The sequence below is a fragment of the Pterocles gutturalis genome, unplaced genomic scaffold (genome assembly GCF_000699245.1).
Source record: "Pterocles gutturalis isolate BGI_N339 unplaced genomic scaffold, ASM69924v1 scaffold628, whole genome shotgun sequence".
NCBI classification, from domain to species: domain Eukaryota; kingdom Metazoa; phylum Chordata; class Aves; order Pterocliformes; family Pteroclidae; genus Pterocles; species Pterocles gutturalis.
This window is the reverse complement of record NW_010117701.1, coordinates 18,236-35,603: the sequence shown is the minus strand read 5'-3', so window position 1 is coordinate 35,603 and position 17,368 is coordinate 18,236. Positions and strand designations below refer to the sequence as shown.

At 37.5% G+C, this 17,368-nt stretch overlaps 1 protein-coding gene across 1 annotated transcript in view; it reads right to left on the bottom strand.

The window, feature by feature from the left end:
* Positions 1-17,368, bottom strand: part of ANO4 (anoctamin 4) — a gene marked incomplete at its 5' end in the record, with an annotated part of 91,858 nt that overhangs the window by 61,489 nt on the left and 13,001 nt on the right. Inside the window, 2 exons of the mRNA XM_010075870.1 lie at positions 2,975-3,019; positions 6,205-6,305. Of these exons, the coding sequence (XP_010074172.1) occupies positions 2,975-3,019; positions 6,205-6,305 (146 nt within the window). The remainder of the gene's footprint in view (positions 1-2,974; positions 3,020-6,204; positions 6,306-17,368) is intronic.

Below are 17,368 nucleotides of genomic sequence, written 5' to 3'. Positions count from 1 at the left end.
GAGGAATCAGGCAGAAGGGCTTTCTAAACATCCTGTTCCATGCTTATTTGTTAACTGAAATCTCTAAGCTATTAACACCCTTGCTAATCTGCAATCCTTTCCCATTCATTCTGCAACTCAATGTGCACATTTGAGATAAGGGTGCTGCAGGTTTATCACACCACACAGGCACACATGTAGGCAGAGAGTACTCTCCTCACTTAAGAGCAATGCATTATTCATGTTGGCTTCTCACTGAGTGTACACAGAATTTGACTGGTTTGCCATTCTCAAGGCCCAGATTACCTGGCAGGTTTAGTGAGCCTGCTGGCAAACAGGTCTGACAAGGTTGCAAAGCCTTTCTGCAAGGCCCAGAACATACAGTACAGCAAAACCATCCCTAGGGAACAAAAGCTAGTTATTTCCTTGAAAAGAGAAACTACCAAACTCTTAAATTGCCTCCAACGCACTCCAACAGTGCCATCAGCCAACAGCGCAGGCTTTGTACTCTACAGGAGCATATCTCGAAAGAAAAGCTGAAAGATTGGTGTTGGTGCTAACAGAAAGACACACAGTGTTAAAAATCTACTGTGTTTTATCATTTCTTCAAGGCTAATCCATGCTTTAGGGAGAAATTTATATACTCAGCTGAATAGGGGAATGGTGTTTGGAAAGCAGAGCAACCTACACAAGAACAAAAGAGTGCATGGAGTGATGAGGCACTGTAAAGTTAGCCACAATGAAAGAAGAGAGTGGAAGATCCAATAATAACATCCTTCTTAAATTCCTTCTTTAAAAACACTCATTAGCCTCGTAAGGCAGAAAATAATTATCTTAATCCACACAATGTCTCCAAGACAGAGTCTCTTCCACTTCAATCCTACCCCTGCTTTCCAAGTCTAGTTTTACTCAGTATCCTCTTTCTAAAGATACATATTGGGCTTAACTCACACAAAAGGTTTTGCAAATAATTTCAGAGAAACTGTTTTCTCATTAGGAAGTGAGGTAGGGATGGAATAATTTTTTGAAGGAAGGAGGAAGTTAGGAAAATTTAAAAAAATGTTTCTAATAGAGACTGATTTTTATCTGTGGATCAGCTTTGATAGAGATTTACACATATTGTAGTGCTAGATATTGCCTTAGTTTAGTTTTTAACCACAATGCAGTTACTGTATAGGTACCCAATACCCCTCCTTTCCTCTAAAATGTATTTGATTAATTTTGTCACTTGAAATTTTGAGATGACTAAAATTTTTCAGGGAGAAAATTCAAGTCAGTTTGGCAAGTTGCAAGTGATGTGCTCTGGGCTTTGCCTTGTAACAAAAGTCCTCTTTAAAATAAATTTTGTCAATATAATGTTTGGCTTAGCTCAAAAAATGTACCAAGGCTTCAATTACTTGTAATCCTCATTGAACTAGGAGTAGAGGAAACAGATATTTTTATTGAAGCTGTATATCTGAGTTTCACATAAATGAAAATGAAGTTGAATATGTTTTCTTTTTTCCCACTGGGACTATTCAGTTATAGCTTGTCCACCTCAAGTAGCTGTTTATAGACCTGAACATCAAAATTGAATTTAGCCAAGTGTTCTCATCACTCAGCAACTAAAATACCACAAAAAGATCATACCTCTTCCCATACTGCCTTCAAATTGCATCCTGACTCATAAGAAAATGAATGTAAAACAAAATTTCATACACCACATATAAATGTTAGAATCTTCAACTACTCCTTCCTATCTATTGCTTTTCTCAAAGCAGACATATCTTAAATAAAATCAAGACAAATTCCAAAGTTAACAGCTGCTATAGTATTTGTTGTAAGGTGAAGATGGAAAGTGGGTGAGCACCAACAAGCTTTAGAAGAATTCTGTGTTTCTATTAGCCTGTGCCAATGAGGTAAAATGCCCTAACTTTACAAAGAGCCCATTTGGTGCTTTCTAATATAAAGAAGCAAATACTATAACGTAAGGTCAGTGCTGATACTCTCAAGTCACCAGCACACTGATGGAATTTAATATACAAAATGTTTTTTAATATACTCATACAGCAGGGTGATAATGTGATTTATTTTCCCATGGATGTTCATCTACTGATGTCATCTGCAAAGTGATATAGTTGTTTACTCCAAAAGCAGATCTTTCAAATTTAATTCTTGTCTCTCTGAGGTTAATGGGAATTTTCCCACTGACCTCAGAGCAATACAGTAAATCAAATACTAGGCCCTTTTGAAAACTGCATCAACAGCACTGTGACATTAAATGCCAACATATGATCTGGTCTTTGCCAAATCTGTATAATTTTTAGGCTTTTTGGAGACATTTTCATTTAATTGTTCAAGGTATAAAAAAAAAAAAATGCAAACTGCAGCCCTGGAAGTTTTTCATTGCATTAAGTCAGATATAAACCAGGCATCAAACATAACCTTAAAGATATTTAATAATTGAATTAAAGCACTTTAAAGATTCTTGAAAAATAGTGATCTCTCAACCTTAATAATGTTACATCGGAGATGAACTTGGTTCATTGCCCTCCTATCTACCAACAAAGTACTAAACATCCCCACAGAGGAAGCAATAAATAAATAATGTTATCGCTATTACAAGTAAGCAAGGTGCACGGAAATGAAAAAAAAAAAAAGCTGTAACTGTGGTATTTTAACCCCAAGAAACTCCCTAATGAGTTACACAAAAAAAGAGATACAGTGTTTGCACTAACACACTTATTCCTCTTTAAAAGACTTCATAAATTGAAAAATATTTCCTTATTCCTAAAAAAGGCAACACTGATAAAATGAATTGCCTCTTTCACATTGCATTTGCTTTAAAAATGCAACTTCTGTATTTGTTTTTCCAGATGTCTTAGTGTGTAAACACTCCTCCACCTTTCCTACTAACACAGCTAATAAACTTTTCTTTCCAGCTTGACCTTAACCATTATTTTTGTTATTAGGTCCAAATGAACATAAACTGGACTGGTATGAGAATTGTACTCACCTATTCATGAACTTGTATCGGCGGTGCAGGTAATAGATTTTTCTCCTGGAAGAACAGCAAAAATGAAGCCAGTCGAGAAGAAAACCCATCGTCAGTTACAGTATGAACTAGCAAGGAAGGAAAGGAGATTGAAGACAGAAGCCTGTAAGAGGTGGAGGAAGAGACTAAAAGAGAGATTAACAGAACTGTCACAGGAAGCCACACAGACTTTGGTGGCATTTGAATTGTAAGAAGATCATAATTTTCCCATTGTCTTCTCTTCAGCTATTTGTTATGTATGAAAGATGGGGACCCAAAGATGGTTCTATTTCAAAGAAGTCCATAAACTGTTGCAGGAATTCTATAGGACTGATACAAATATGGATAAATTATCTCACATCCACTAGTGAATTATTAAAGATGCATTTGGTTAAACACAAGGAGGAATCACTTAGAAAAGCCAAGGAAGTGGTACCTGGTGCTGCAATACACCATAACACATGCAGTACCAACTGGGATCAGTGCTCACTATTGGAGTAACATCTCTTGAAACAGAATATAGGCTACACAAGCAAATGAGCATGTGCTCAGGCAGTCCCCCACCCCAAGTATGCAGCCGCTCCCTCTGCCCCGATACAAGCACAGCTGATTTCTGTTGTCAGGGCAATAAGCTGTGTGGGAGTGCACGTGGGGAACAAGTGAGCAGACAAGGGTGCATGAGCAGATGCATGCTGACTACACTCTCAGCCTGCTTCCTGACCAGCCCTGTGGGGCAGAGCAGCCCCCTAACCATCCTGTGTAGATCCAGAATGGGGAGTCCACTTCCTGTCCCACTCTGCCGCTGACAGCTCTTGCTCGCCTCATAAGTGCCTATAACACCACAGCTGTCAGGATTAGACCCCTCATTTTCAGCAGAGAGATCACACCTTCATGATTGTTAAGAAAATCTGAAGGCTTTTAGGGGTAGGTTTGGGACTGATACTCCTTAGTGTAAGATTTGGGTGCCTGCCTGAACTCCAGTTTCCTCCTCCAGAGGCTGACCTTGTCATCTGCTGAAGGTCATTGCTAAATCAAGGTGGTTTCTGTATATTCTGAGAGGTTCCATCATGTAATGCTGAACTGTACCACTTCTGGAAAATAAAGGGCTTGCACCACACACATTCTGAATACGCGTGTATATTAAATGCACTGTAGCTGTTAGCGCCTTGGAAACAAGCATGGTTGGGAGGTTTCTAAAATCGGACAGCACTGATGCTTTACAAACTATAGAAAGAAAACTGGTTAGTATTCCAGGTTAATTTTCAGAACTTAGAATTTAAATAACGCATAATATTTTGACATTATTTTTGTTATCAGTGTCCATATTGTACTGGTGAAGTGAAATTTTCAAAATGATTTCATGTTGGCCAGATTCCTTTAGCCAACTTCGCCACAAGATAATGTCGTTTATCTTGCTCTACTTAGCAGGAGCAGAGAAGAGTCAAAGCCAAATGTATCTGGAGATGCCATCCACTTGATTTTGCTTCAGATATTCAGAAGTATCCACTGTTTTGGCACCCTTGCTTTGAGACAGCAAGGATTTTATTCACTGATGTGTGGACTTTGGACAATTCTAACCTAAAAAATCAGGAGCTGTAAGCAATCACAAGCCCTTAAAACAACGGGTTAGACAAGGGCACCTGGAAACAGGTAGCCTAGACTAATGGACATTTTGTAAAATGTTGGTCCTTGTTTTTATACAGTAAACAATACTGTTGCTCCTAAAAGAAAATTTAAGACTCTGCACAGCAGGCATTAGTAAATCACCATGATTTCTTCTTAGCAATACTGTAATAATTCTGTCTCTGTGGTTGTGTGAAAAATGAAGCCGTGGTCCTGTAGCAGGCCGACAAACCTTTAGTATATTCGATACTTTCTGTATAATCTGTATGGCATCTACTTTGCTGTCTGCTGAGTGACAGCTTTCAAAAAAAAGAGACTTCCGATCAGGAAGGAACAAGCTGCTTACAGTGAGTAAAATCTGGTGTATTTCTTAATCTTGAGACCTTATGCTCCTACTGGGGCAGGTTCATCTCAAGGAATGCCACAAAAGTCAAAGGAGGTACACTTTTGGCCCAGCCCATTGTTTCTAGGGCTAAAACACTTTTTTTAAAGAATATGAATATTTTGCAATGACTGGTGACAGATTTTATATTTTTCTCTTTAGCACTAAAAGCACAAGAAAGAACAGTTGAAGATTTGCTGTGAAAATGAAAACCAAAATACATACAGAATAAGCCTGCAATTTTTTCCTTAATTCATATCCATTTTTTATAACATGTTCTGTACTGCTACAGCATGTCTCATACCAGGGGCATTTTTCATCCTTAAGTAAGAAGCAAACAGAAGAAATTCTACAAAGGACACCAACTCACTAGTTGCATATTCTGGGTCTCATCCTTCTCTTGCTCGGGAGTAATTCCATTAAAATCAATGGAGTTATGCATCTATAAACACTGCTAATAGAAAGAATAATCAAGACCTCTCAGTTCGTGGGTTTTTGTCGGTTCCAGTGGAAGTCTTTATCCTATTTTAACAATTCTGATAACTAGTAGGGTAAACTCAATATTTTACATAGAAAATGTCATAGCCCAACATGCAAATAACATTAAATAAATGATAAAAATAATCTGAATGACAGTGTGGAATTAATTTGTTTATCAGCAGCATTTAACATAAGTTCTTTATTTTCTCCACAGAAAAAAGCATTTATAGTCTGAATTGTTCTCCTTTTAGATGGGATTCTTATTTATAACCTGTATTTCCATAATTACACACTATACAAGCAATTTACAGGTGCTGAACATACCAGATACGTCCAACAGACATGCACCTTCTGTGCTGCCTTACGTACCTGGATCTTCTTGACCTCCCATTGATTTCAATGAAATGTCCATTTAAAAAACAGCAGCGCACAAGTATGCAGGGGGCTCCAGCATTGAAGGGATTAAAGGGCCTAAGGATAGAATACCCCATGAAAACAGCTGCACTGCTACAGCCCACCTTAATTTCAAACCAGTATTGTACTGAAATTGCAGGCATTAACAAGAAACAGCAACGAATATGGTATCAAAGGTACTCCATTTATATTTTCTGAAGATGTGTGGTATCTTATAGAAGAGCTTTTCCATGTGCATGTTGGTATTACTATTACATTAGCTTTACACTATAGCGTGACTTTAGAGGTTGAGACAAAATACAACTACACCTACCTGAAAGGCATTCTTACATTCATTAGTTCAGCATATTTGCCCAGGACCTCCCAAGGGGCATGCAACTTCACAAAGATGATGTCACTGTTTATTAGAGATGACTGCAAAAGAAAAACAACACAGCCACCAGGGCTTACTTTTTCAAGTGAAAAACAAAGAAACCATGGTCAGTGGTCAAGATCTACTTTTCTGGTCTTGTGTCACCCCTCCTACTTCCTGATTCTTCCTCAAGCATGCGTAGTTCTATCAGTGTTTTGTCAACTCATTTTCCTTCTGGTTTCCTGAAAGCTATGCTGTGACTCCCTTCTGGCCTGCACATGTGTTTCCTTCATATGGAAAAGAGGACATGGAGGGGATGCTGGCATGCAGTTGTGAGTTTCCCAAGTGTGGGGTGGGAATAAGGTTGGTGGGTAAATCTGGGTCTGGAAGCTTGGTCCTGAACTTCAGCTAAAAGCAAAATGGCAAGTCAAGATCCGATTCTGCCAATTGACCGGGTTTTCTGCACTCCCAGAGAAATGCAGATGTGTGGAGGCACATCTAGCAATCAAGAAAAGTTTGTATGACAGTGTGGTCTTATTGTTTTTGCCCCACATGGACAAATACTGAAGTCCCAGCAACAGAGCCATGGTGTCCAGCTTCCCTTCCTCCAGCTTCCCTCTTGGCCACACAAATTCTGAATGTTAGAGCAAAAGCCAGTGGGAAAAGGGAAATCTGATGCTGCCCACTGCATAATATCGCACAGATTTGTTGCCCAGGAAGATCGAGGGCCACGACTATGCCAGCAAGAGCTCTTTGAAGTGCTACCATCTTTTTTTTTCTATGGATTGTATGCAGCGTGAAGAGAGCTTTATGTACTGTATATGCACCAGAACAGCTATTACCTAACAGAAGGCTGTCTGGCAAAGAACAGAGAATAAAAGAAGAGAAGGGAGGAACAGAGTAAAGAGGAGAAGAGGAGAAAGTTATCTTTGTTTGCACTCAGGAGGAGAAATAGTGCTTTAAAAGAAAGCAACAGCAGAGTTGGTTGAAGCCCCCCCGAGAACACAGACATCCACATGTCAGTACTGGACAAATTCTAATGAAAATCAATTACATTCTCATAAAATTGCATACAATATAGCTTTAGAGAACTGAATGGATCACATTAACAGGGAAATCTACTAGAAGCTGAGTTTGAGGAATACCCAGGAAATGGCTAATGGTGTGCAGGGTGTGAAAAAAAGGAAAGTATGAAGACTGAGAAAACTAGGCAAGAAAATTGTTAGTTGACTTTAAGGATGATTTCCTAGTTTTTTTAGGCATTGTATTATATTAAATGTTTCTCACATTAATTCTTGGTTAATACAACTTACTGGGAGATCTTAAATCTAGTATTGTTTATCTGGAAGCTACAGTGACTATATGGGTGGGAGGCTGACATTTATAATTTTGACGTCTATTTGATTCTTACCCCCACCCTCCTGATAGATGCTGAAGTTATTGAAACTGCTATATCATGTTCATGTCTTTACATTAGCTGGAATGTTGTTACTGCTTTGTGAGGTGAAAGGAATGAAAGCTCTAACAGTTAGGATACATATATATTATTTTCTTTAGCACAGAAAAAAGAAAACCAACAAAAAAAACAACCCAGACACTACAGTATTAAATTTTTTTAAAACAAATAGAATATTTGAATCTTCAAAAATGGACAAAGAGAAATATTTGTACCCAAAGTACTATTGGGCTGCATGAAAAAAAATTGATTCAGCGCATAATGGAACAAGTGACTTTCTGATATTAAAACTACAGAAAAAATCTTGCTGTTCTTTTGCTGATGACTTTTTGAAAAATATTTCAACACAAAATGGTACAACACCAGCAAAATGCCCCCAAGAGACTTGCTTCAGAGACAATGAATTCAGTTGTTCTCTTTCCACTGATTTTTATGGATTCTAAATCAGGCCTCTAATGATGTTTTTCTTTATAGGTACATTTCACAAACTATATTTTGTTTTCCCATGACACTTTAGCAAGTAGATACCACAAAATCAAGACTACATTCTGCTACTCTAAAAATTTCCTGCAAACTACTCTCCTGAAGATGAGGTTAAGTCAGCAGTGGACTGGCAATTTTATCATAAATAGGTTGGATTAAAAAAAAACAACAAACAAACAACAAACCAAACCCTGCAAAAAATCAAAAGGACTGTCTAATAAGCCTAACATACAGAAGTAAACTATGGTTCTGACACACCAACACAATTTGAGAAATGGAGGACATTTATTAAAAACAGCCTGTAAATTTAGTGATGGCTGTTCAACAGGAAGCTTATAGGCATTTTCCAGCAAATTGTAGGTTAAGCGATACTAGATATGGCAGCCACAGTAACATGACTTGTAGGGATGCTGTTTCACAAGTGAACACTATCTTCATCTAAATTCAGTTTCTTACGTGTTGCATGTTTTCACACAGAAACAAGAAAAACTTCCATATAGTTATGACAATACATATATTTAAAGAATATTTTTTACTCAGTATCTTGTAATGTCATTTTAGCAGCTTTGTCAACAGAAGATCTAACCAAAAATACATTTGGAAGGTTCAGTTATTTTCAGAAGAAAGAGATAATAATGCTAAATTATTAGTATGGAAATCCATTTCTCTTGGGTTTGCTTGTGTTAACTGTTTATAAAGGAAAGCACTAAGAAATCCAGAGAAAAACAAGACTGGAAAGAGAAGAACAAATTCAGATGGAGAAGTAATTGAATGAAATGTCAAATTTGCTTAATCTAAGGAGACAATAACTAATCAAAATACCTGAAAAAAACTATCAAGAACACCATCTTAGTAACGAAAATAGTGAATGGAATCTCCTAATCTCTCTGTTACATTAGTATTTAGACACAGTATCTTTCAGCTTCTAAATGTTTCATTGAGAGAAGATGAGCATTCTTCTTTGACTTTTGAGGCTTGGCTCATTAAATGGTTTGGAGAAGTAAACTCAATTTCACATTATAAGAACATGCAAACAAGAGTCAATGTAACATTGCTCCCCTTGGAAATTTAAATTATGACTATTGAGCAATATGCTCAATTATGACTATTATAGCAAACTGCTAGAAAGTGATGTCTAGATGATGAAGAAAGAAAAACAGAGGAATCAAGGGCACAGACAATGAGATAAAACACTTCGCAAACACAAAAATCAAATAAGTATTTGGAATTCACCTTTGGCACCAGTGCCCATAGAGTTATCACCATAATTGCCAGGCCACCACCATTCAAATAAATTGATTGTTTAAAATTGATTTTTTGAGGAGAAGTATCCATAGCAAAACAGATTTTCATCTGGTCAGTAATAACATTCTTTCTGGTTGTCAGAGCACTGCAAACCCAGTGTGACAAGAAACTTATCAGAGAATCGCAGACTAACCCAGATTGGAAAGGACCTCTAGGGGTCTCTAGCTAAAGTGAGGCCAGCTCAGATCAGGTTGCTGAGGGGCTCATCCCACTGAGTCTTGAGTATCTACACAAGCAGAGATTTCACAGCCTCCGGGCAACCCATGTACTGAAACCGGCTGGAGAAAATAATATTTCATATGGAAGAACGGTACTCTTCTCCAGAGAAATGTTGGTTGAAAAATACAAGTTCCTAGACATGAAAAATAATGAAAATTCAAAATGTTCAGTGTAAAGACGGCATTCTTTATAAAACAACTTGTTTCTTACAAGAACTTTTAAAAAATTGTTATTCTGATTGAGAAGCACTAGCAAGACGTATTTAGTTTAAATGAACCCTGATCTTCAAAACAGGTTTGTACGGTAGAAGTCAAATCACTAGTACCTGAGTTACAGATAGCCAATACACAACAAGTTTCAGCGTTCAGTGCCATTAATCTACTCTTTTGCACAAGCTGTAATTTTTCTGTCTTTCCACTTCCCAATTCCCTTCTACAGCTGGAAATCGTATTCCATAATTCCTGAAAATATTAGATCAGTATTTGATAATAATGAGTTTCCATAGCCCACATCTTTGTATCAGAGATATTCACTAATTCCCAAATTCCAGATTCACTGACAAATCACTTTACTACCATATCATTGCTGTGAATCTGACAATACAGGCAGTACCATAGGCCCACATATTATAGACTTGCCTTTCTGGCAAGACTACTTTTATCCTTTACCATTAAGTTCATACAGACATTGTATAAAATCAATGAGAAATGTATTTAAAAACAAAGCTCCATATTCTTCTCCAGTATCACTATATAAGGAGTGGAAGAGCCTAAAGTAGGGGCCATTTACGTGATTTCAAAAGCACACACACCTGCTTTGGTGAGTTACAGTTATCAGCTAGGCCAAGGAAAACTTGTAAGGAGCAGGTTTTTATTCTCCTTCTGAGAGTGGGCGCAAAGTGGTTCCAAGCCTGTTTAATTTAAGTCTTGGCCACTGAACTCACATGTACTCCTGCAGGCACTCTAACTACTATTGATGGCAGAATTTAAAGGTATGTATTTACTATTGACCTGACTCTTCTCATTCTGAAGTTATGATTTTTAGTCTGAATGGATGCAAAGTTATGCTGACATTGAACATCTCTTGAAAAACTGACATTTTCTTGTATTTGCAGGCTGTCTTCTAGAATCAAGGCTGGAGATTATGTCTTTTGTCAAATACCCTCTCAAACATTCTCCTCCAACAAAGATTTTTTTTTGAGTCATTATCAATAATATTGTCAAGACATTTTAAGAAAAAACAACTGTAGGACTCTCCTTAATACAAGCATTTCTTGAGTCTAAAAGTTAAGAAAGTTGAGAAAAGAGATTCACAGTATATAACTTTGAAGAAGGATGAAATTACAGTGTTTCCAATAGAACGATGTAGTTGTTTATTTGCCTTGAGGCTACCAGGGAGGCAACTGCAAAAACCCAACGGTCTCATTTATGTATGCATACCGATAGGAAAAGAAATCAGGATTTACCATTAAGGTGTTTTCCCTATCTTTATTTAAGAGATAAATACTCAAGGCTCGGGCTCTCCTCACCTTTTAAAGTCTTCCTCATAAAAGTAAAAGGAGATAAATAAGATTTTGAAACAGATCCAGCATCTAGAATCAAACCTTGCCTACTTTAGTAATACCCTGCAAAGCAAGTTAAAAAGCCAGAACGGGAACAGTTGTTTAATTTATGGCAAACACAGCTTATTTCTGTTAAGACCATAATGCAGGAAAAGACATAAAAGGAGAGAAAATCAACATCCTTCCTGTAGTAACAGTTCTCTCTATAATCAAGCTCCGTAGGACATCTGAGTGCAGAGTAGTAAATAGTAACTGCTACAGGCTCCACTGTTTTTCAGAATTACTCTGTTACGTTAACAGCACAGATTGATTTGCCATGTGGAGTGAATTAAGTGGAAAAACAAAACCCAGCAAATTTTAGTTGATTAAACCATTCTTCCTCTTCAAAACCAAAGTAAATGTAAATTCACAAGGGCAATTCCACAGAACTGGAAAAGCAGCAGTAATATGCTGACAATACTTTTCGAAAGTGCATACATCACCACTGGGTAATTACTTAGATACTGTCAATATATGTCCGGTTTCACAGAAAATATTACATACTCACGAGCATTAACCTCCACGTTCATGGATCAGAGGAATCTAGTAAATAATAGTGCCAATATCTTTCACATATATACTTTCAGTCAAAGTACAGGTTTAGTGAAAAAGTGGAATACACTGCCTACATTTCAATTAAGGTTTTACGAAGCTTTTGACTTACAAGAAATTGTAGGACAAAAGCAGTAAGGATGAAAATAAGAGCGAAAAAGGAAAGTGGTAACTAATAAATAGGAAGCTGCAAATAAAACAATTTTCACATAAGAAGACACTGACATATAAAATATAGAATAACTTGATACAAGGAGATAGAGTCACATGATTACAATTTTAAATGATTTTTGTATAAAATCTCATAACAAAATGTGGTGATGGGGTAAGGCTTTATTTTCACTTTGCAAAATACTTCCAGAGGTCCAGCTCCAGTGGAGTTAGCAATGCAGGCAGGTGGCTGCCTATTGCCAGCATTCAGGCACTGTGTCATCTAATCCAACTCAGAGCAGGTGTCATTGTTACAGTGCTTAATTTCTGGCAGCAGCTGACAGGATCTCAATGGTGGAACAGAACAGAATTAGTAACAAGGGGAAATGTTTGCAAATGTCCTTTCATGTAGACAAAAACGTGTGAGTGGGAGGGCAACTTAAAAAACAGGGTAGGTTACTTGAGTAGAAGTAAAATGCAAATACTATCTCATTGCTCAAGTTTACTGTGCAACGATGAGCTTACAGTCTGCAATAGAGAGATACAAATTCCTTTGAGATAAGAAACAACATGAGAAAGGATGTCATTAATTCTAACTAATAGCACCTGAATCCCCAGGATGGATCTCACAGTAAGGTAACTTAGATCTAGGAAATCTACCGTGGAAACAATATCCTCTGACTTGGACTCCACTTCCTACAGAAAAGGATTAGAAATACCTGCAGCATGACCATCTTAATGGAAGATGTTGATCTAACTGTGAGGCAATGATAAAACATTTCTTGATAATCCCATTAGCAAATACTGAATGAATACAGGTTTGACCCATCTGGGTAAGACTTCTGTGACAAAATAGCTAATCATATGGATTTCATCTGACAAACAGATAGGATGCATCTTTTAATTCCTTTGGCCTGGAAAATTATAATAAACATGTAAAATTAATTAATTGCAGATTTAAAAATGCAGATAGCTAAAACCTCTGAGCAGAAAAATGCATTTTTACTTATGAACATATTATTTGACGTTAAATCTCTTTACATGAGGCATCAGTTATACACTGACATTTTAGATTAAAAATGTTAATATTTTATACAGTGGTAGGTGAGATCATCAAACCTTTTTGACTGTACTATGGGCCAAAAAGTTATCTTACATAAAATCTTTTACTTTTGGCATCATAGGCCATTAAAAATACATCATGCAATTGAGCTACATTTTATCAGGCAGCTTCCTTTGTGATTTATCCCAAGTGTAAAATACAAACCCAATATTTTTTCCAGTACAGATTTATGTCTCATTAATCCTTTTTTTGAAGTAGAAAATACTTACATTTAATGAATTGTCCATTAAATATTCATGTTTGCTTCTAGAGGCTTATTGGAGAAACATTGCTTTGGCAAAGAAGAAGGCAATTTATTTTTTGTCCAACAGTTAATTTCACAAACTTAATAATCAATCAAACACACAAAACGTGCAGACAGGCTTATTATAGCTTTTGCATAGAAATGACCTAGAGGAACTGAACAAGCTGCTTATCATACCATCACAGAATAATAGATGTTGGAAGGGACATCCAGAGGTCATCTAGTCCAAACCCCTGCTCAAAACAGAGGCAGCTACAGTGGTTTGTGAGGTCTTTAATATCTCTGTGGATGGAGACCTCGCAGAATATCTGGACAGAAAAGCCACCACTGACCTCCCATGTGGATGCAGAAGCATTTGCAGTTGCTCAGGTTCTAAGCACGTGCCTATGCTCCAGCAACATGAAGCTATCTGGTTGTTCAACTCCCTTCTCAGAGTCTTGCTTCCCACCTTATACGATCAGGGAAGACAAGAAATGCTTATATGACTTTGAACCTAGACTCCAAAGTCTTTTCAGTATCAACACTTTCCAGAATGGAGTGAACCGTCCTGTAACTCTCTGTCACTGTCTGTATACTTCTGCACATCTGACGATGTGATGCAGAATTCTTTCTAAAGAGAGATACAAGTAAACTCAACAATACTATGGCTGAGGAAGAGCCTACTCCAAATGACACTATCAGGAGAGAGGCTTTAGTTCAGTGCACATGGCACAATGAAGCCCTGAGTTCTCCAGGTCGACTACATATCCACAATATGAGAAATCCCATGCAGAGGATGTTACCCCTGGCTGTAGAGGGAGTAGTGGGGTTAGTGAATGTTTGTGTTGCTGATTAGGTTGGGTGCTAACCCATGCTGATGTGATCAATATCTGCTAAGCCACTTGACAACACCTGGGAGGGGTCTCTGCACCATACCTGGTTGTGCAGGACACACACGTGCCTCTGCACTGTGGGAAATGGAAGGTCACAGAAAACTGCTCTGACAGCACCTTCTCAGACTTCATGCAGGTCCCCACTTCCCAGGAAAGGAAAGGCAACAAAGGAAATGCAAGACCCGGTTAAATGAAGGGAGAAGATGAATGTGAGGAATGTGGATCATTCACAGCTCTACCAGCTATAGTTCCCCACAAACCCTGAAAGTCTGGGCAATTCAAATGCCTGGTCCCTCAACTCACATCTCAGTTTTCTGTGATTTATCTTACTGCCACATCCCAGTTTTCTGTTCTTTATTTATCCTTCTGCTAAGATTATTAGAATTGGAAAGAGTTTGAGGAGACATCTTCTGATAATTCATTTCACATTTTTCAACTCAGTGTTGCAAAACTCTTCTGCCTGGCTCATTTGAATGCAGAGGCATGAGTGAGCCATTTTCCCTTACCTCTGACCCATTATACAAATAGTTTTTATATTCCTTTAATAAGACGGCCATAATGGATTTCTGAGCAACTGCAGTCTGTAGTCTTACTGAAGGTTCTCAAGTGAGCTGGTGCATTGAAAGGATGTAAATAACAATTTTACAACGGAAGTTGTCTTGGTAATCTGCCAAAGCATATGGTAGAGCAGCCATCTCTCCTATGACATTACTATGTGAAAGGGAAGTGCTTTCCAAAGCAAAATATGATGATGAGAATAGGCTTGATTATCACTGTTCGGCTTACAATTCAGATCAATATAATTATGTAGATTTACCTTTTTCTAAATCCCAAAACATGCTCAGACTGTGTAAGACTTCCCACAAAAAATTAAATGTGCAAAAGATCAACAGATAAAGGCAAATCTATCTCAATGTGCTGGCTTTACCAAGACATAGTTTCAGGCTGATCATGAAAAGAAATGTTATGGTCTAGTGCAGAGAGGAAATTCCTAATAATTGATGGTCTACAGGATTTTTCATTAGTCTCTGCTCAGCTAAGCTCAATGTAATTTGACTTCTGTATATAATTAGAACATCTGATATTAAAAAAATACACATCAGAAACAGAAGGAAAAAAAAAAGTTCCCTAAGAAAAGGTAGTGTAATTAGAATTTAAGTGGAGACAAGATGAAATTGAAATACGTGATAGTATCTCTAAACTAAGAAAGCAAAATGCTGGATCCTTTGTGCATCTCTATACAAATCCCTTCATTTGCTATATGTGCTTTAAATGAAACAACGTCAATATAAGACAAGGGCAAATTACAATTTTGCTTTGGATTGTTCTAATTTGTTGTGACAAAGCAACATCCATATATAGCACAATGTACTGACAAGGCAGAGACCTAAACACAAACAGTTCCACATCCACTTTTCTCTGTCTTAGACACACATACAGACACACAACTTACAAATGTCTCTCACTAATATATTTGTTTCCTCCTCCAGAATCCCATCTCTACATCTTGTTTGCTTGTCTCCTCCCACCTCAGTCAATGTCACTTTTCTCCTACCAGGTTCCCTCACACAAACAAAGAAGGCAGCTAGTCCTATCCATCAGTCTCTGAGTGTGTACGATGGAGGCATTTCCAATGTCAGACTTCTGCCAATTACAGCCTCCAGAGCACAACATATTACAGATATCTGTATTTTTTCAAGCTTCAATTTAAGAAAGTAAACAGAAGTCATCTTAACCTTTGAACTGGAGCAACCTTGTATAAAATAAACATATATAAATTCCACAGACTACCATGGAGAGAAGAGTGTGGGAAATCTTGATTTACCCAGATGGTATTTAAGCACAAAATGGGAGGAAACTGAAAGTTTTTAAAACATATTTGTTTCTGGCAGCATTTAATTGAAGGGCCCATTTAGCACAGATGCCCTCTCCCCTTTAAAACACGAAAGGTTAACAGGAAAATATCAAAACACTGATAAAAAAAGAGGTCTGGATAACAACTGAGCAATCACCACCACATACATGCTTGGTGGAAAATGCAGTGATGGCAACACTGACAAGAAAATAGGAAGTCTAATGTTGGAAATGTCACCAAGTGCCTAAAGTTATGAACTTATCTCAGGGTATGACATTTTTTAATGTATAATGGAAAGCGAAGAAAAAAGGGGGAAAAGTCATGCTCTGTTCTTAGGGAAATGGCTTCTCTCATATGACACTCAAGGTCTGACAAATATAGTATTGTAGCACAGAAGGCAGAAATAGTGAGGAGGTAGAAAGGTAAAAATGCAGAAAAGAAGAACACACAAAATGTCACTGTTAGGATCAAGAAGAGATGTTAGCAACAGAAGCCAGAGTAGGGTTAGGTGCATGAATAGGAAAAAAATATCAAATTAAGAGCACATAGGGCTTAAATTCCTTGGTCCTTTAATTCATATAGCTATTCATCAGGGGGTAAAATCCAGCCTGAATAAGATATATATGGATCAATTAAAGAAAGATCAGAGAAGGAAAATAAGAATGATCAGGAGTTTTGGGAAACTTGAGCTAGAGAAAAAATTGAAAGAGCTGGGGTGATTTAAAACACAGAAGAAAATGCTTGTTGTGAATAGGAAGGGAATGAACTGCTCTCTTCCAAATCAGGGAAGAAATAACAGGATTAAATTGTAGCGAAGGAGATTTAGGTCAGATACCCTGGAAGATGTGATAATATGAGATCCAGGAAAGAGTATTTCAACTTAAGAGACAATATACTGGGAAAAATAAGCATAGTACGAACCAAGCACTAGAAAAAGAAAATAGGGCACTTCAGAGAGCAAATAATTGTGTAACTTCCTTTTTAAAAGCCACAGATCTGAAAGTGTGGTCCTACGCTCAGCACAACTACGCCTTGCATCTGGCTGCTACAAGAAGCCATGAAGCCCAACAGTGTTGTTAGGACTGAATTAATAATTAGGGATTACATTGGCAAGGGAAATTCAAAGAAACTTCCAAACATGGATCAGAACAATAAAGGGCTCATCTGAGGACTGAGACATCATTGGTATATTTGACATAAACCTCTGACAGTCCTACTAGGGGACAGGGTCTAGAAGGGAGACATGGAGATGTGTGAAAGAAGATG